The 19520-nt window shown below is 56.6% G+C and overlaps 1 protein-coding gene across 27 annotated transcripts in view; it reads right to left on the bottom strand.

Annotated features, from left to right (window-relative positions):
- Positions 1 to 19520, bottom strand: part of HDAC4 (histone deacetylase 4) — a 281717-nt gene that overhangs the window by 51587 nt on the left and 210610 nt on the right. For 26 of the 27 annotated variants that reach the window (XM_073217864.1, XM_073217865.1, XM_073217880.1 and 23 more), the window contains 4 exons: positions 16881 to 16993; positions 13033 to 13149; positions 12760 to 12958; positions 4303 to 4523 (listed from right to left, as the gene is read on the bottom strand). In XM_073217864.1, coding sequence (XP_073073965.1) covers positions 4303 to 4523; positions 12760 to 12958; positions 13033 to 13149; positions 16881 to 16993 — 650 coding nt within the window. The remainder of the gene's footprint in view (positions 1 to 4302; positions 4524 to 12759; positions 12959 to 13032; positions 13150 to 16880; positions 16994 to 19520) is intronic. The other variant, XM_073217856.1, reaches the window with a different exon arrangement.

Raw genomic sequence — 19520 nt, 5'->3', positions numbered from 1 at the left:
CCTCGTCTGCCCGGGCCTGCGGTGCCAGCTACCTAGTGCTGGCAAGGGTGCAGGCGGGCTTCTCCTGGGGGAAGGCGCCACTGCTTGTGGAGTCTGGGCTGGGCTCCACATCTGTCTGGCCCATGCTGGGAATGTGTAGGAGCCCCAGCTGCTTTCCATTCACGTCCGTGGCCCCCATGGGCTGGCCCGCCAGCTTCCTGAGGACTTGCCTGCACCCCACAGCCCTTGGAGGGTGGGTGGAGGGCTCCTGGCCATGGGGAGATGGGGGTGCAGCTCTGCCAGGGGATGAAGGTCAGAGGGGCCTGGCAACTTGGGAACATGGAATCTGTGCACAGAGCAACGTCCCAGGGCCTCCTCCCAGACGACAAGGGCGTCTGAGCAGAGGCCTCCAGGCCCCCAGAGGAGCTGGGGCTGGGCTTGGGCCGAGGCTTCCCAGAGGCTGGGGATGTGCCAGCACTGCCATCCTGAGAACTCGGGCAGAGGTATGCGAGCTGCCGCAGGCCCCCTGCAACTCACTTCGATCCTGAGGCAACAGGCAGCTCCTGAGGGCGGCAGTGGCCTCACAGAACTCAGTGCCTCGGGGGGAGGCCTGGGAGGGACATTGCCACCGCAGTGGCGGGTGGCTCCAGGCCATGGCCTCACAGAACTCAGTGCCTGGGAGGGACATTGCCACCGCAGTGGCGGGTGGCTCCAGGCCGCGGCCTCACAGAACTCAGTGCCTCGGGGGAGGCCTGGGAGGGACATTGCCACCGCAGTGGCGGATGGCTCCAGGCCGCGGCCTCTTTGATGCCGAGCAGGCTCTGCCCTCAGCGCTGATGCAGGGGCTCGGTGAGCCTCCAGGGCAGGCCAGACAGAAGCCTCTCGCCCCTTCCGCACACCCTCCTTCCCTCGTGCTCTGTCTGAAATGCAGCCCTGCTTCCTGCTGGCCGGGCTGTGGGCTACACAGCAGAGCTGGCTCTGGGCAGTGAGGCTCCTGCCCGCAAATGCCATGGTGGAAATGTTGGCAGTGCCCAGCAGCTAACAGGCAAACCAGTCAACCGTCTCCCAGGACTTCCTGCCCTCAATAGTCCCTTTTTATCAACTCAGTGAGAAAAAACACACTCTGTATTTGGAACATTTTCTAAAAGCCAGAAAGTTCAGGTCCAAAACAAAACTGGTAAACAAAACGTGCCAGTATTTAAAGATTGTTGGACATGCTCATAATTAGAGCACCCAAGTGGGTGAGTCCAAGTTTTCATATTCAAAACTGAGAATGCTGAGTTGAAGGGTAACATCCATCCTGAGGGGCACAGCCAGCCCAGGCTCTGCAGTCAGGCGGTCGTGCAGCGCCAGCAGCCGCTCGGGGTGCGCCTCCAATGGTGAAGCGCTGAGCTCCACTATGCACATGCATCGCATGTCTGCTTTTAGGAGAAAGGAGAGAGCCGTTCCGCTTCCACATGCACTTCCTGCTTCCCACAAACCAGATCCCGCCTGAAGCTGTGCCCAGATGCGACCGCAAGCCTTTATTAAACACCACTGCACGAAAGGCATGGGGCACTAATGACAGATGTGAGTACAGCTAGCAGGTGCCAAGGACCACTCTGGCAGGCCACAGACAGGTTGCAGAGCCAGCTCCTGGTCCTCCTTTTCTGCCTCGAATGGTTTCCAGCCTTGGTTCAGTTTTCCCAGCTGTGGACCTCGGGAAAACTGGAGCGGCCACATGGGGCTGCACGGAAGGCCATGCCTGGGAAGGCTGTTCTTTCAGGTGACATCCTTGAGGTGACTGCATGCCAAGACAGGGATGGGCAGGCAGCTGGTCATGCAGGAAATGGCTGCCATCCGCCGGCATGTACAGCGGACTGCAGGACAGGAGGCTGCCAGGAGCTGGGCTCAAGTGCCATCCGGTGACCTGCCCCAGAGAAACACCATTCTTCAAGGTGGATGGTGGAGATGCTGCCGCTAGGCAGCACCAGTGAGGCCGTGGCCCCCGAGCCACCTAGCAGAGCATGTGTAAACACCTCCATCAACTGCAGCCACAGCAAATATCACTGAACACCACCCAGGAAGATTACCCAGCCTCTAAATCATTCAAGAATGTACCACATATGAGTAGGTGTTTTCTGTCTTCCTAAAATCTTCTACACTCTTGCACAGATAATGACACAATAAAATTAAGCAACCCAGGCTGGCATAGAAATGGTGGATGTGAAGTGCCCTTGACACCTGGGAGTAACACCTGGTGGTCCTGTCTCCCCACAGGATGCAAGTATCTGCCCTGGCCATGAACACAGCCCCCATTTCTAACTGGCTCTGTGCTGTCTTGACAGCAGAGCTTGTGGCAGGTGGGGGGTTCTGGGATGGGGTGGAGACTATTTCCTAGTGCCTGGGGACAGCAAGGGCCTTGGCTTAGCCTGCGCTGGGTGCCCTGTCTGGGGCAGTTGGCCATTCAGGACCAGGGCCTGGGGCCATCTTCTCAAGCATGTCCCACAGCCCTGGGTGCATGGGGGGCACACTGCACATGGGTGCATTTGGGTCACAGTGGGCTGTCACCTCTGAGGGATGCTGCCAGAGAAATTAAAGCCTGTGGGCCACTGTGGGGGACTGAGCCCTGGCTCCTAGTGGCAGAACAGCCCCGGAAGATGTGCTGTCATTTCAACAAGCAACATTGAAAAGAACACACAGCAGTGTGTCAGGCCCCTGAGCCCACCAGCAAACAACCCCTCCTGGAGGGCTGACATTCCTTCAGGAGAACCAGGCATGAACACACGGCGGGGAGGATGGCATGGTCACTGCAGACAGGGGGCAAGGGAAGAGGGTGGGGCAGCACTCCCAGCTGGGGCCACGGAGGTGACCTCGGGCCCAGACGGAGGGAGCCAGGACCAGGGAGAGTGAGGGAGGGGCAACGACTTCCTCCTTTAGAGACGGGCCTCCTCACCCACCACCCAGAAGGGCTGGAGAGAGGAAACCTGGCGAGAATGAGAGGGCCGGCTGCCGGTCGAGGCAGGCTGGACTCCATGTGCCAGGCCTCGAGGGCGTGTGCTGCCCTCCTTACCATCCCACCTTCACATGGGCATAGGCATCTGGACACTCAAGTCTCCCAAACCTCCCTTTGTGCCCAAGAGCTACCTTGTCCCTAATCCCCGCTTCATTCCTCCGGGAAGCAGACAGAAGGGCCGACCTGTGGGGACAGGCAGAGGACCGATGACCGGGGCCCACCTGCAGGAGGGGAGCCATGCTTCCATGGGAAAGAGGCCCACTGAGAAACGTGCCTGGCCCAGCCGCCTGGTGTCTTCTGCCTCCGGGGGCCGCTCAGCCATCTCTGACCATCCCCTCCTCTTTCCCCACCAGCGCCACAGGAGGGCCACTCACAGACCAAACTCCACACCTGAAAGTCATGGAACTGAGTGGGTTTAGGGTGCTTACAGGGTTGCACAACCACCACCACAATCTAATTCTAGAACATTTTCATCCTCTTGACCAGTGTCGTTTCCACTGGCAGTCACCCCCTGCACCACTGGATCTGCCTGCATTTCACACAAATGAAGCACACAACACAGTATTTGGTCTTTTGTGTCTGGCTTCTTTCGTTCAACATCATGTTTCAAGGTTCATCCGGGTTGTAGCAGGAATCAGACTTCGATCCTTTTTATGACTGATATTCTGGGGTGTGGGGGCCACATTCTGTTCAGCCTGTCTCCAGCTGTGGGCATCTGGGCTGTTTCCATGGTTTGGCAATTATAAACTGTGCTGCTATAAATATTTGTGTGTAAGACCTACGTGGATGTGCGCTTCTGCTTCTCTCGGGTGCACGCCTGGGGGGAGTCGCTAGATTACATGGTGACTCGGCTTCACCTCTGCGGAGCTGCAGGACTGTTCCCCACAGCGGCTCACCTTGTTCTCTAATATCGAAGATGCTCTATTCCGCACGTCGGCATTTCAACGTTTTTCCAAATAGTTTCCTGCTGTCATAAGCAGCATAGCAACACTAACCTTTCCTGCTGAAAATGGGCCTCTGAGTGGCTTTCAAGACTTTGTGTGCATGGAGAGTGCTACGGGCTTCCTAGGGTGTCAGTCCCAGGGTCAAGCAGGGTGCCTGGGGAGTGTGCTTCTGGGCCGCACACCATGATGGGGTCAGGGCCATCTGCTGTGGGTTTGCGGAAAGGTCAGCACCCTTAGGAGACTTACGGGCAGCGACTGCGGGGGCTGTGCAGGCGCCCCCGGGGTGGACAGGGCGGCGCACTCACAGGGACGCACCCGAGGGGCCGGAGCCCAGGAACCCAGGAACCCCGGCCCAGCTCCCGAGGAGGCCCCGCCCCACCCCACCTTGCTCAGGTGCAGCTGCTGCTGGAACTGCTGCTTGTGCTTCTCCAGGAACTGCTGGTGCTGCTGCTGGATGACCAGTTGCTGCAAGGCCTGCGCGCTCTGGGGCAGCGGTGCTGACTGCGTGCGGCCCAGCGGCCGGTGCTGCCGCAGCTTGTGTGCTGACGGTGCTGCGCGCTCCGCGCCGACCAGCGGCTGCGCGTGCAGGGGCAGCGCTCCCAAGCCTGCAAGACGCGTCCGCGATGAGGGCAGTGGGAGGGCGGGGGCCATGGGCGCTGCCGGGTGCCCCCGCGATCCCCCAACCCCAGCCCGCCTTTACCGTGTGCCCCCCCCCCCCGGAGACCACCCCCTGGGCCCGCCTGCACCGCGTCCTCCCATGTCCCCCCCACACCGGCCCGCCTGCACCACACGCCCGCGAACTCCAGGGCAGGGCAGCCACGGTGGCACTGCGATGGCTTCAGGCCCCTGAACAGCTGCCGGGGGGCGCCCGGTGTGCTCAGAAGGCTGCAGCCGCGGCTCCTCCCAGACTGGCAGAAGACTCATTTGGGAGGAAAACTGGGCCCGGGGAATCATTTTAAGGGTCTCTTAAGGCTGTGACGGTGTGCACAAGGAGGTATTAGCACCCTTAGAAATCCTGAAACAAACTGTCAAAACCTCTTCGTACAAATTTCCACAAAGGTTTTGCCAAATTGCTTTCCTCCCTGCTGCCCAGGCTTCTTGGCCACACCTGGACCTAGATTAGTGCTAACGAGGAATCTGTACTGATGGGAAACATCTGTTTCAATTTGCATTTCAGTCGTTTCACAGTGCAAACTCTGCATGGGAACTCGGCAGTTAAACATTTTTTCTTTCTGCAACCTTTCCACCTACCTGTATTTCTTCTTTTGCAAATTGTTGGTTCCAGCAGTTTACCATTTTTCCATGGTTCTAGGGGAAAAGGGCCTAACAAATCCTTTCCCTGCTACCTGCTTATCTGTTCTCAGGCCACCCTTGTTGGACAAACCTGAAACAAAATCATGCAGCCCGAAAAGGTCAAGGGTGTCTGACTGGGGAGGAAGGGAAATGCACAGGCCACAGCAGCTCCCGGATGCCCGAGTGGACACCTCCTGCAGCCGGCACCTGCCCGAGGGGTCCCTTTCCCCCCAGTGAGTCTGTGTGGGGAAGTTGGGGTTCCTATGGCCAGGATCCTCACTGAATTTAAACCACCTGATGATGTAACTGGCCAGTTGCTAGGCCATTGCTTCCACACCTTTAGGCAATAAGCCATTATTGCACTACATAGAGAGCTCGGCCGAGTGCTCTGGGTGGAGGCAGAGATGCTAGTGCTTGACCTACCACTGGGAGAACAAGCCGGGTAATAAACCCTTTCACCCCAAAGAACATTTTGATGTCAGTTTCTTTGGTCACACTGAATCCATAGTGAACTTGCCCAGGAGTGAAACCCACTGGCAAGACAATTGGCGTAGTCGGCAGGAATCATTGCTGACCAAGGAAAAAGGCTGGCTGCCCTTATGGGAGGGGTGCTTCAGTGGGCTGCCCCTGTGAATGGGGAGACAGTGGACTGTCCCCCAGTGGGTACGTGGTCTGAGGTGGCTTGCCTCCTAGAGGACTGGGCCCCACCCCAGGACTGGAGGCAGGTGGAGGTGACACCTGAGGCCGTAGGGGTGGCCCTTGGTATAGTAAGCAGATCCTCTGAGAGGCAGAGTGCCCGGAGGCAGCGGGGACTGTGGGTTGGCTGCTTCTCACAGTCTTAAAAAAGTCTACAGAAAAGAAGGACACACTTCTGAAAAAGACCCAAGAATTGGCAGCACGAGAACGCGAGCTGCAAACTTCTGTGGATGCCCTGAAGAAGGAAACGGCATTGATGTGAGAGGAGGCAGCAGGAGAGCGCTGGGTGCTGTTGAAGAGGTACAAGATTCCTTACAGAACAAGACGGCAGCGCTGCCAGGTGCTCTGAAGGAGGAAGAGGCCATCAAGGAAAAGGACGCACTCCTGAGAGAAGCACAGGCGGAGGCGGCGCGAGAACGGCAGCTGCGAAGCACTGAGGTGAAGGTTAGAGACCTTCTGAAGCCCGAGCTGGCATTGCTGCGAGGCACAGGAGAAAGGGTAAAGGTTGTAGCAGAGGAGGCACTCGGGGGAGGGGAGAGAAAGGTGCCATCAGCCCCAGAAACGGAGGAGCTGGGGAAGGATGAAGGGGTGGTGTCGGGGGCACTGACCCCTCTTGTATTGAAAGCACACCCAGTGGTTATAAAGAAAATAAAGACCCAGCAGCTGAAAGTTCCCCCAGGAGAGGAGCAGCCCCCTCCCCAGGTCGTGGAGCTCTCTATGCTCCGCCCCTGTACTCAGGCTGAGCTGCTGGATTTGGGCTCCTGGTTTAGGAAGAAGCCCTCGGAGTCAATATCAGCTTGGCTCCTGCATCTGTGGGACTTAGGGGTGGATGGGATTGTTCTGTTGGGATGAGAGATGGGAAAGCTGTCTTCCCTGACAGTGCAGCCTGCCTTGAGGCAGCGATTACAAAATGCACATAGGCCCCAGGGAGTCACTCCGTCCTCGACTGGCTTATGGCTGCACTTTGTGCTGTGTGGCCCAATCAGGGTGATCTGCCATCCTCTCCTGCTAGATGGCAGGTGTATGCTGAGCTGCAACAGGTGTTATGAAAGCTAGGCATAAGAAATGCCATCTGTAGTGCAGAGAATTATGGCCCAGATGAAGAGATTTTCACTACTGGGATGAGAAATATTGTGCTTCAAATGGCTCCCACATCCCTCTCTGGGTCTCTAGTGGCCATTCTTTCCCCTCACTTAGGGAATCCCATAAGTGAGGTGACATGTACAGTAGCAGACTTAGGAGAGGCTGAAGCAATGAGAACACAGAAAGAAAGAAGGGTTTCTACTCACAAGAAGAATTTAAAGGGCCCATGAAGATTACAAGGACCCAGGTGTGGGTTGGTTTAATATGGGCAGGAACAGATGGAAGGAAATTAGACGGGAAGTCAAACAGGATCTTACTAGAGCTGTGGCAACAGCTGAAACCAGGGCAGAGTTCCAGCCATTAAGACCAAAGAGGCAGAGGCCAGAGACAGAGCCATGCGTCTGGCCTGTGTGTTTACAAGACTTCCTGCTAGAGAACCAGCCAACCTCACTTGAGTGCACACAGGAAGATGATTGGGGAACATGGTTCGCCTGAGGGGAAGGTCAAGGTACCTGCCCTGAGGGACCAGGGTGGGGACCGGAGACCACATGTTAAAATAGTTATCCATTGGTCCCCAGTGAACATACGTGTCCTGGCTCTGGTGGACACAGGGGCTGAATGTTCACTGATTCACGGTAACGCTGAGCAGTTCCCCGGGACCACCACTATCATAGATGGATATGGGGGTAAGGCTATCAGAGAGAAACAAGCCCAAATCTCTTTGGGAATAGGGTGTCTACCCCCAAAAGTGTACACTGGTATATATCTCCTATCCCTGAGTAAATTTTGGGGATAGATATCCTGCAGGGTCTATGGCTGCAGACCACTGCAGGTGAGGTCAGACTGAGAGTACGTGTGGTGAAGGCAGTTCTGAGGGGACATGCTAGGCACCTGCCCATAGCTTTGCCTGTGTCTCGGCAGGTAACTAATACCAAACAGTTTGAACTGCCTGGAGGGAATAAAGAGATTGGAGAAACTCTCCAGGAACTGGAAAAGGCGGGTATTATGAAGCCCACCCATAGTCCTTTCAATTCCCCAGTGTGGCCAGTAAAAAAGCCAGATGGCTCCTGGTGTATGACTGTGGATTACAGGGAACTGAATAAAGTCACACCCCCTATGCCTGCTGCTGTCCCCTCTATTGCAGGCCTGATGCATACCCTCAGCCATGAACTAGGAACATACCATTATGTGGTAGATCTTGCTAATGCCTTATTTTCCATTGACATTGAGCAGGAAAGTCAGGAACAGTTTGCCTTCACGTGGGAAGGATAGCAATGGACTTTCACCGTCCTTCCACAGGGATACCTCCACAGCCCCACCATCTGTCATGGGCTTGTAGCCCAGGACTTAGCTACATGGGAGAAACCACCAACGGTGTGGCTGTACCATTACAGTGATGATGTCATGCTCACATCCGATTCTCTTTCAGATCTAGAAGGCGCAGCACCTAGACTGCTGCAACATCTACAGGAGAAAGGATGGGCTGTGAACAGCACCAAGGTTCAGGGACCTGGTTTGCCTGTCAAATTCTTGGGGGTCATCTGGTCAGGTAAGGCCAAAGTTATACCAGAAGCAGTTATAGATAAAGTCCAGGCCTTTCTACCCCACAACTGTAGCATTGCTACAGGAGTTTTTGGGTCTTCTAGGCTACTGGAGAGTGTTAATACCGTACTTGGCATAAATTCTGAAGCCCTTATACTGGTTGGTAAGAAAGGGCATCAGGTGGGACTGGGATGAGCCATGTGCATCTGTCTTTTCTACAGCAAAACAGGCAGTCAAGGCCATGTAGGCCCTGAGTGTGACAGACCCATCAAGGCCCTGTGAGCTGGATGTTCACGTGACTGAAGACGGTTATGGCTGGGGTCTCTGGCAGCAGCTTGAACGAACTCACCAACCTATTGGATACTAGCCACAACTCTGGAAATGGGCAGAGGTACGATACACTTTGATAGAAAAACAACTGGCTGCCATGTATCATGCCTTGCTGGCGACAGAACCCGTCACTGGAATGGCCCCGATAAAGGTAATAACAACCTATCCCATCTTGGGGTGGGTATGAGACTGGACCCAAAAGCCAAGGAATGGTGTGGCACAAACGCCCACACTGGCCAAGTGGGGTGCTTACCTACAGCAGCATAGTGCCCTCTCTAGTAGCCTCTTGAGCGAAGAACTCCAATGCTTATTGGGGCCAGTGACATACACTAATGAGAAGCAGGAAGAACTTGCTTTTGAACCATCAGTAGCAGAGAGTCCCTATCGGGAGGGAAGAGCCCCTATATCTGAAGATGCATGGTGCACAGACGGCTCCAGCCGTGGGCAGCCCCCAAAATGGAGGGCTGTACCTTTCCATCCTAAGACTGAGACAATGTGAATGGAAGATGGTGAGGGGAAGAGAAGCCAATGGGCAGAGCTGCGGGCTGTGTGGCTTGTGATCAGCCAGGAGCCCTCCCCGATAGTTGTCTGCACTGACAGCTGGGCTGTCTATTGGGGCTTGATCCTGTGGCTACCAACCTGGTACCATGCCAACTAACTGGTTGGTCATTGACCCCTTTGGGGGCAGGAACTGTGGTAAGACTTATGGGCCTGTGGTCAGACTGAAATAATTACAGTATACCATGTGACAGGTCATTTGCCACTGGCATCCCCAGGAAATGATGAAGATGATAAATTGGCCCAAATACGTAGGTTAGAAGGAAAGCCTACCTCTGATGTAGCCCAATAGTTACATCAGCGTTTGTTGCATGCGGTGTAAGAGACAATGTGGGCTGTAGCCTGTCAGTGGGGCTTACCTTTGACCTTTGAAGAAGTTAGCAGAGCCCGGCAGGAGTGTGTCATGTGCTCCAAAAGGGACTTACACTGAGTTCCACAGCAACATGGGACAATAGCTTAGGGGCCTATATACCTCATCAGGTGGTAGACAGACTATATTGGGCCTCTACCTGGGTCGGAAGGATATCGGTTTGTGATGATGTGTGTGGACACAGCTCCTGGACTTCTGGTTGCTTTTCCTACCTGTTGTGCAGACTAGCAGACGACCAAAGGGGGCCGGAGCACCCCTTTGCTGCCTATGGCCGACCACAGGAATTGAGAGTGATCAGGGCACCCATTTTATTGAATACACACTACAAGCTCACGAGAGCTCAGGGACTGACGACGGCTGACCTGTGGCATTCTTCCTGGTCCTGCTCTGCCACCAGCTGCCTCAGAGACTTGACCTGCACTTGATTTGACCCCAGAAATATTTACCGCATACCTACTATGCATCAAATGCTGAGTGGGCGCTCGGGGGCTGTGGGGGCCACAATGTTGCAGTGACCTGCACAGAACAAAGTGTCTGCTCTCCAGGAGGGAGTAAGTCAAGCCAGAGAGACAGAGGCACGGACAGTGGCCGAGCTGAGGCAGAGCGAACTTCAGTGATGTGGGCAGCGCAGCAGAGGAAGGTCACGCCTGGCCCCAGGACAAGGGGCATGAGGGCTCGGCCTGACGAAGGGGAAGGGCTTTGAGAAGGAGCAGGGGCTTCCAGAAGCCTCCGGGAGCGAGTCTTGTCAGTGTCAGTAAATGCACATGTCTGGTGTGCTGCACAAGGGCGGAGCAGGACCCCGGCCTCCACACTGAGCTGGGCTTCACTGCAGGCCAGCACCAGCCAACAGAGCTTCCCTGCTGACGTGGAGATGTGCGTGCCCACTGCTCATCAGCCACGGGCCACGTGAGCAGCCATGCCCCATGGGTGACCGAGACCAGACTCTTACTTTCGACTTCAGTTTCGATTTAAGTGAGAGTGGCTGCCATGCTGGATGGCCCTGCTCTGGACAGCAGGAGGGCTTCCCAGGCCTGGGGGAGCATCTGTGGGGCTGGAGAACAAGCCTGAGGGGCTGGGAGGCCCGCCAGGAGGCATCTTCCCACTAGCCTGTTGGGGGTGAGCCTGAAGAGACCTTGCATCAGGGAGGTGCTCACCGGGAGGGCCCAGGAAAGGGCCACAAGAGGTGGGGAAGGACAGACAGGGCAGGCTGGCCCTGGGCATGCAGACAGGAGGTGAGGGAGAGAGCGAGGCTGAGGGTGAGAGGTCAGAAAGCCAACCACAGCATCGAAGGGCTGCCCTCCTGCACTGAGACACACACCTCACTGGACCCCCCACACTTCAGCGAGGCAGATGCTCCTGTCACCCCCTCTGTACGGAGGAGCAATTGAGGCACGAAAATGGGAGACTTCCCGGGGTCACAGAGCGAAGGATGCTGCTGGGACAGAAGAAGAGCCTGGCTCTGCGGCAGCAGCCTGCCTCCAGTGGTGCCCTGGTACCATGCGTCCACAGTGGGAGACGCTGTGCAGGGGAGGAGCGGCCTGTGGACTGGGGCAGGTGGTGCACAGCAGCCCAGGTGAGGCACTGGGTAGGGCGGGAGCAGGTGGGGCCCCGATGCCAAAGGGCCTGGGAAATTGTGCACCAGGGAGTCTCAATGCCAACAGGAAAGCCATCGGCAGCTGCTATCACAGAGGGCCACCATGCTGCACACAGAGGGCAGAAGCAGCCACGTGGTCAACCACCAACGGACTCAAAGCTCAGCAAACATGGGAGCGCTGAGATTTCTGCAAAACTGTCATCCAAGTCCCACAAGAAAAGGCCTCTTCCAGGGACCTGAGATCCGTGGACTGTGGACAGTAAAGTGGCTAAAGGACGAGAGGACCCATGAGCAGACACTTCTCTGACCACGTACAGGAAGCAGAGGGGGTCCCAGAACCACAGGGTGCAGATTTATCTGACCTTTTAATAAATGATGAGAAAGTCGGGCTTCCTTCCCCACCCACAGTCCTGACATCTGACCTTGAGCATCTAACAGATACAATTTCAGAAGAACACCTTGAAGCCCAAATGCTCACACCCTACTACCCGAAAGTCAGGGAGGTGCTGGGAGAGCTTCTGCTCCCCGGCACACGGGGGCCCCTCAGCTCTGCAGAGAGCGGGGACACCATCCGACCTCTGGGAGACTGACAGACACACAGTCACAGGAGTAGGGGAAGGCAGCGATCCCCACTGGGACAGGACGCAGGGTACCCAGGCCAGCCTGCTGGTTCGGGCGAACCAGGTGCTCAAGAGAGATGGGCGAGAACAAAGCAGGAAACCAGCCAGACTGGCCAGGCCAGGCCCAGGCGCCCACAGGCCGGTGCTCTGTCCACCTGGCTGGTCTTCTCTGCCAGTGTGACGTCAGAGTACAAGTGTGCAGCTCTGAGCTTTTGGATTTTAATTCTACACAGATACGGACTTGTGGGAAGCCAAGACGCAGCTCTGGGTGGTGTGCTGGTGGGAAGGGAAGGCCGTGCGGGAGGGCGCCCGGTCTGCAGCACACCCATCCACGCCATTGCTCCTCACCACACTGCCACATTGCTGGGATGCACACTTGACAAATTTCCTCTGCTTTTTCTAAAAGTGACCACCCTCAGGGCACAATTCGCCAAATCTGACTGCAAGTAGAAACTGTCTAGCAGAGTCAGTCTGTGCTTCTATCATGCATCCAACTTGGTCCACACGGAACTGTAAATCGGAAGGGCCTCGCCTCCCTGGAGGAGCTCAACAGAGGCACAACTGGCATCTCTATTTATTCTGAACCCAGTTTTTCAAGTGAGACTGAGCTTTTCCAACGACATGCCTAAGGTGAGAAGGAAGGTGGATGCCCTGGGCAGGGGGGAACACAGGCTTCCTCGCAGGGCCATCCCTGAGTCGACCAGGCATGGCGCCAGGGGCGGGGGGGGGCGTGAAGGGGCCTGATGGGTGCTCACCTGTGACGAGGGGCGTCTGTGCGGGCGGCGGCTCCAGCAGGACCATGTGCTGCAGAAGGGGGTTGTGCGCGGCCCCACCGTCACGCTCCAGCGGTGCTGTGCCCAGGTAGGGGGCGAGGTGGGCGCCAGGGAAGAGGGAGATGCGCTGTGGGAGGGTCGGGAGGGCGAGTCTGTCGGCTTCCTGCTGGCCGGCTGCAGCCTGCAGAGGCATGAGCGGTGACATGGGGCTCAGGGCCTGCCACACTGCCCTGCGGCCCACGGACGTCTACTTACAGCGGAAGGGCTGGCGGCCGGAAGTCCCAGAGTGATGTTGGGCAAGGATGGCGATGTGTACAGGGGCAGTGGGGCCACAGATGCCTCTCGAGTCACGAGTCTGTGTGCCAGGCTGGGCTGCAGACAGAACACAGAGTCAGCCACAGCCCAGCGCCGGCCAGGCGCCCTGGATGCAACTCAGGGCTGCCGTGCCGGTTTCTCAGGCACTGGCACAAACACACCGGCAGAGCGTTGCCCACAGGCCAGCACGATCTCACAGCGCCGAGGCGGGGGTCAGCCCGCCATTGGGCTTGGCTGTCGTCTTTCACACTGCGTACTCACTGTAAAACTGCCGGGAGAGAGTCTACAAGAAAATATTTTAAAATACGTTCCTAGAGTTGGGAATGTCTTCCCAGACAGAATGTCAGAGGCAGAAACCAGAGGAAAATGATGACTGAAAAAAAGTCACCTCATATGCAAGGGAAATAACAGTGATCCTATCGGCGGCGTGTGGACAAAGGCGAGCACAGTGGGCTCACAGATCAATCAGCAACGCGGGGAGTGTGGCGAAGACGAATCGCCAAAGGAGGACCAATATTTGGGAAGAATAAACTCATGAAAAAAGACTCAACTGTCTGTCATCTAAAAATGTATTTAAAAACCTATCAAGCTGGCAAAGCATTTTTAAAAATGATAATACCATCTTAACCTGGAGCAACAGAAACACCTAGTAGGTGGATTATAAATTTGTGCACTTTTTCTACAGGACAATCTGGCAAGCCACATTAAAAGCCTTAAAAATTGATTTAACCTTTGATTCTAAAATTCCACTCTTTGGACGGTCTCTCAGAAAATAATGCCAGCTGCATGTGAAGATGTGGCCCCAGAAGTGCTCACTGCAGCCGGGTCCCAGCTGAAGAGAGGTGGCACAGCCAGCAGCGTGTCTGAGGGGGTGTGAGCAGAGGTGCGCTTGCACACGGGCACACTCAGGAGGCCGGGGCTTGGCACCTCAGTGACGGTGTTAGCTTAGAAAAACAAGTTGTAGAATCACGGACTCCTAAAGAGCAGACTTAGACTCCCAAGCGTAAGTCAAGAGTGTGATGGGAAGGACAGACAGACAGTATCAGCAGCAGCGTTCTCCGAGGATCTGAATTTCTGTGATGATCTAACATCTTTTTCCTTCTAGAGTGAACATTCTTTATTACAAAGGACACTGTTTTATGCACCAGTCTACCGCCTACACAGTAAATGTGTGCTCATCCCATGAGCAAATAGCACGAACGGAGCGTCCTGCCATGTGGCTGGCCGGGCAGAAATCTGCACAACAGAAAAGAAGGGGCCAAAGCACAGAACAGGCTTCCCCCTGCTTCTCATGGTGGACTGCGTGATTCAGGGTGGGAGACACTGGGGGGGCTTTAAGGTCCCACCTCCATGGGAACCAGTCATGAGCAGGAAGTCATGACAAGTCCTTGTAAACAATGGGCCGTGGGCAGCCCCACTCCTGTCACAGGACAGAGCGGTTGCTCCCAGGGCCTGCCTGTCACACACCTCCTGTGCCTTGTTCTCGCCCGAGGGCAGACCAGGAGGTGCGGCCTCTGCACTCAGCCAGCTCAGGGTAGCCTGTCCTGGGGAAAGTGCTGAGCCGCTGTTAGCTGGTCACGTACAAATTGTACAGTAGTGATTACAGGGCTGCTGTGGAAAGCACTTTTCCTAGACAAAAATGTTTTTGTTGGGAGTTAAGGAAGTATCAGCAGTCTACGCTTGAGAGGCATGACCGAGATGGCCAAGGAGAGATTTCACTCAGTCACCAGGAACAAAGCAAGCGGGTATTCTGATCCTGGCAAAGTTACCATCTCTCTACAACCAAGGCTACATTTTCACCTATTCTGAGAAATGAAGCCTCTCCTGGGAGTCATGTGGTAGGTAGGCCTGTCTGCATCCACCAGGTCAGCATCTCCATCCGCCTATGGTGGCCTTGTGGGCATCCCAGTGCCCACAGGAGGTCAGGGCCAGGCAGAGTGCCTGTGGGCCGCCTCTGAACCAGATGCAGCACCCCCAAAGAGAGTGGTCCCTGGAGCTGGGAGCCCCACTTCTGCGCTGGAGGAGCGGGTGCTGAGCTTCCCAGGTTAGGATCTACAGCAGTGAAGTTGCTGCGAACCCAGGCCTGGCCCTGCTCCCGCCACACGGCCTCTGGGCCAGCGGAGAAGGAGCCGCCAGCCCTGGCTTCCGGATGCCTGCAGGTCCTCAGGAAGCCGCCCATTCTCACAGTGCTTGAGAGCAACGGGACACCCAGGTGTGGCCAGGCTGTCAAAGTTCTCCCCTGCTGGTTACTTGTCAATTCTTTTCCTTCTTCTGTTAATTTGTAGTAGCTTCATTTGTATTGAGGTGTGATTTGTAAAAATTAGTGAATTTAAACCAGAACCGTGTACATCCACTCCAGGAAGGCACCCCTACAATATGCCCTGTGAGGTACATAACCAACTATATTTATGAAAATAAAGGTCTGTGACATGCTGTGGAGCGAGGCGTGTTTCAGAAAGCGTGCTACGGCTAGTGACAGGCCTCAGCTGGGACTTGGTCTCACACTGGAGGACTGTCACAACTTCCAATAATCTAAGTACTTAGGCTGAAAACGACAGGCGATAAAAGAAACGGAAGTAGAAGGGGAGATGAGTGTGAGAGAATGGGGACTCGGCAGGCCAGAGGCAGCAGTGCCAGATCCCAGCTGCAAGCTGTTTCCAAAAATCTGGTTGTACAGAAAGTGTCCAGAAACTCGAAATGAAAATGCCAAGCGCCTGTGCTGTGAACTGCATTCAAGATCTGTGACGCCCTTGGAAGGACAGGATTCACAGGCAAGAGGTGACTCTGCTCTATGCCTCACAGCCTCCTCGCGGTTAGAAGGAACTCAGGACTCGGGGGAGCCTCCCCTCAGAGAACTCCTGGCTCACGTCGCGCGAACTCGGGGCCCCTTGCACCAGACGGGCCCGGGACCTGCTGAGTTCCTGGGCACAGGGCAGGCCCGCCTCGCCCGTCGGCCCACCGAACGTGTCGAAGCAGGAGCCTGGCTGGCCATCTGGCCCAGGGCTGCCCAAGGAAGGGGCTGCAGAGACTGTGGGATAAATGGAGGGAGCATCCCGAATAAAGGGAAGCGGATGCATGGAGTGAAGGTCCTGGGACCCTCTGCCCAGAAGGCCGCCCGAGCGCCAGGTCTGGTTGAGGGCCTCACGTGCAGCCAGCCCCAGGCCCTCCACCTGGCTGGGAAGCTGCCCGCCTCATCTCCCAGGGCATCTCTCCTCTCCACCTAACTCCCATGTCTGCCATCATTCCCTGCGAGTGATTCCAGAACCTTCTGTACCCACATTCCTCCTAAGCTGCAGCAGGTTGACAGGCAGGGGTGAGGGGTGCTCATCGCTGTGGTGAGGCTCATGGTTCCCGAGATGCCTCCCCAGCACTGCCCTGGCTGTGCCATCTGATATCCTAACTGCCGCCCCATGTCCCTCTGGGCTTCCCTGATACGCAGGCAGGTGGTTTGTTGGCTAACATTTTAATCTGTGTTTCTCTACACGCAAGAACTGCGTGAATTGTCACCCAGCAATGGTTCCCACGGGCTCCCACTGCCCGGCCACACGAGAGTGCTGGCAATGTGGGAGCAGGGCACAGACGGTCAGCTTGCCGTCTGAACTGCCCTAATGTCACCTGCCCTTGGGAGAGGTTGCAGCTGGCCCTCAATCCTCACGAGGGACGACTGCATTCGATTAGTAACAGGAAGGGGTTCGCCTCACTTCCCGCCTCCCCGACCCGGCTGCTGCAAAGGGCCAGTGCTGAAGGTCGGTCCCCAGGCAGAGGCAAAGCAAGCATTGGGCACTGACCTCGGCTGGCAGGGTGGGCACGGCGGGCGCGAGCCCGTTTTCTGCGCTGACGTTCCCGGAGCTGTTGTTGGGCGAACTGGGCGCGGAGCCCGGAGCGCTGCTGCACGCGGAGTCTGTGGGTGGAGAGATACTGGTGAGCCTTACTGGGTCAGAGGGCAGGTGAAGGGCACGGCACGCTGGCTGGGGCTGTACTACCCTTCCGGCGATTTCTGCTCTTGGCTTGCTGACTGGCAGGAATCCCAACAGGGAAGAACAGGCCTGCCGCCCCCAAACAGGGATGGGAAGCTACTTCCCGACTCTCAGGTTTGCTACCCACTTCCTCTGGAGCTTTGCAAACCCCAGCTCCAAAGATGCCCCACTGTGCCTTTTAAGCTGTGCACACGATCAACTTCATTCCTCCTTTGAATTTCAAGATTTGAAACACAAGATAAGACCTTAAACATTTATTAATATTCTAACAACAAAAGACCAAAACACAGAAGCCAAATGACTGAACAGGGAAAGAAAGGCCAGACCTACTGTGCTCAGGGCTACAGCCACCGCCTCTGGGGCTCACTGTGAGCCAAATCCTCACCATCCCTGCATAACAAGCCCCCAAGGGAAGGGCGGTCCGTGGCATCTGCGATCCATCAGTGATGTGAAAGCACACCAAGGCACTCCCCACGTGGCTCCGCAGGTCCAGGTGGGTCCACGTAGCCTGCGGGGACCAGGTCCCCCGGCATGCCTGTGGTCAGGACAGGAACAGGCTCAGCCTGCATCTCCTCTTCTCTTCCAAAGGAGCTGCCTGGACACTTGATGTTAACACGAGGGTGTTTTTAAAGTTGTGTGTGTGTTCTTCCTTGATTTAATGGCATTTTAACAACAGCATCTTCTGGTTAAGACCTTCCAGAGACACTGCAACATGACAGACCTGCCGGCTCTTCTGCACGTATGCCATTCACGTGGACCAAACACTTAGAGCCCCCGCACAGCACCCCCTGCCGCCAGGAGGACGTGGAGGGAGGCTGAGGGGTGTCTTCCTGAGCAGGCCCTCGAGTGAGGTGCACTGAGCCCGGTCACCTTGCAGAGCCTGGAGGTGGGCCGGATCCCAGCAAAGCCTCTCCCACGGTCGCTGGCGGCCGGCAGCTCAGGGAGCTAGCTCACGCCGACTCCATGCTCCCAGGGCTGCTGGAGGCTAGCGCCTCAGAGCTGCCCCGGCCCCTGGTGGGCCTGGCAGACTGGGGACTCTGGTTCCCAGTATGAGGCTGGGAGACAAAGGGAGGTCCAGGGAGTGGGGGAGCCGAGTGCAGCCACCCCAGACTCAGTTTCAGGAGCTGTGCACCTGTTAGCTCTCTCGTCCCTCAGCCACCCCCGAGGAAGGCACAGAAGAGGACACTGCGGCACAGAGAGGTGATGTTTCTGCCTGGGCGCACACAGCTGAAGGGAGCCCCCAAGGGCAGGTGCAGCCCCAGCAGGACAACCGTGGCTGCTCAATTCCTCTGGACAAGCAGCTCTCCACCTGGGAACAGCCTCACGGCAGGTGGCCACATGGCAAGGGCACCCTGCTCTGCTGGGTCTGCCCCTTGGCTCAGGGGTCTGGGGGCAGCAGGGACACCCCGCGGTCCTGGTGCCGACGGTGCACTGGGCCAGCCCCCGCCCCCCCGCCCCTCCTGCTGAAACCACACTTTCAGTCATGCTTACACCGCACTGTCATGGCTGCCGAGAAGGCCACCTGGGCTGAGCAGGTGTTTACGCATCAAGGCCAGGTCTGCTTTCCCCGCACCCGCCACCTCCTCTCACCGCAATGCAGCCCGCTGGGCCCCACCTTGGGCACCTCTGTTGTCATCCTGTTTCCAGCTACACACCAGGTTCCATCAAACCCTCCTTCGAGATGCTCCTTGGGGTAGTGTCACCCAATAAGCATGCTGGCATGTGTGCATGGGAAACCAGAACAGCTTTTTGGGGCAATAAAAGATATTTTTCCCCATTTCCAACATTCCCCCATTTCCAGCTCACTCACTGATTCCTGATTAGTTCTCACCCCAGTCCAGCAATCTGGTCTAAGGAGCAACTGGGAATGTGCCATCATGGTGCTATCCACACCAGCACAGATGGGGTGCCACCAAAGGGCCGGGAGGTGCTGCGCCCAGCGCCCAGCGAGCGGCAGACAAGCGCGCAGACGGCCTGGACTCAGCAGAGGATGGTGCACTGCAGGAGGATGGTAAGCTAGGCCCCAGTGGGGACAGCACTGACCTCTTCAGCGTGTGGAGGAGCAGCTTATCCTCTTCTGCTCTCTGACAATAACATCTGAGAAAGGCAGGTGTGACTCTGCCTTGCCCGCTGCAGCCCATCTCAAGATCATCGTGGCCGATTCAGGACCATGTCCTCACCTCTGACCTTCCCACCACCCGTGGGCTGGGTGGACCTGCTTCTGCACTGCCCTGGCTCTCTCCTGTGCAAGAGCCTTCACCACCTCCCCAGTACCTGCCGGAAAGGGTCCCTCCCTCTGTTCAGGATCATTCTTCCCAGAAATCCTTGTTTTCCTGTGCGCTGGGAAGTCGGCTCTGCTCAGAGCTTTCTCCCACCTCCAGCAGAGTGGGGGTTCTGTGTTGGCCGGGAAGTCACCACTGCTGGCTCCTCGGCCAACTGCACTTAACAGTC

Source organism: Manis javanica, chromosome 12 (genome assembly GCF_040802235.1).
Source record: "Manis javanica isolate MJ-LG chromosome 12, MJ_LKY, whole genome shotgun sequence".
Lineage (NCBI taxonomy): Eukaryota > Metazoa > Chordata > Mammalia > Pholidota > Manidae > Manis > Manis javanica.
Note: the sequence above shows the minus strand (reverse complement) of the source record. Positions and strands in the feature narration are given on the sequence as shown.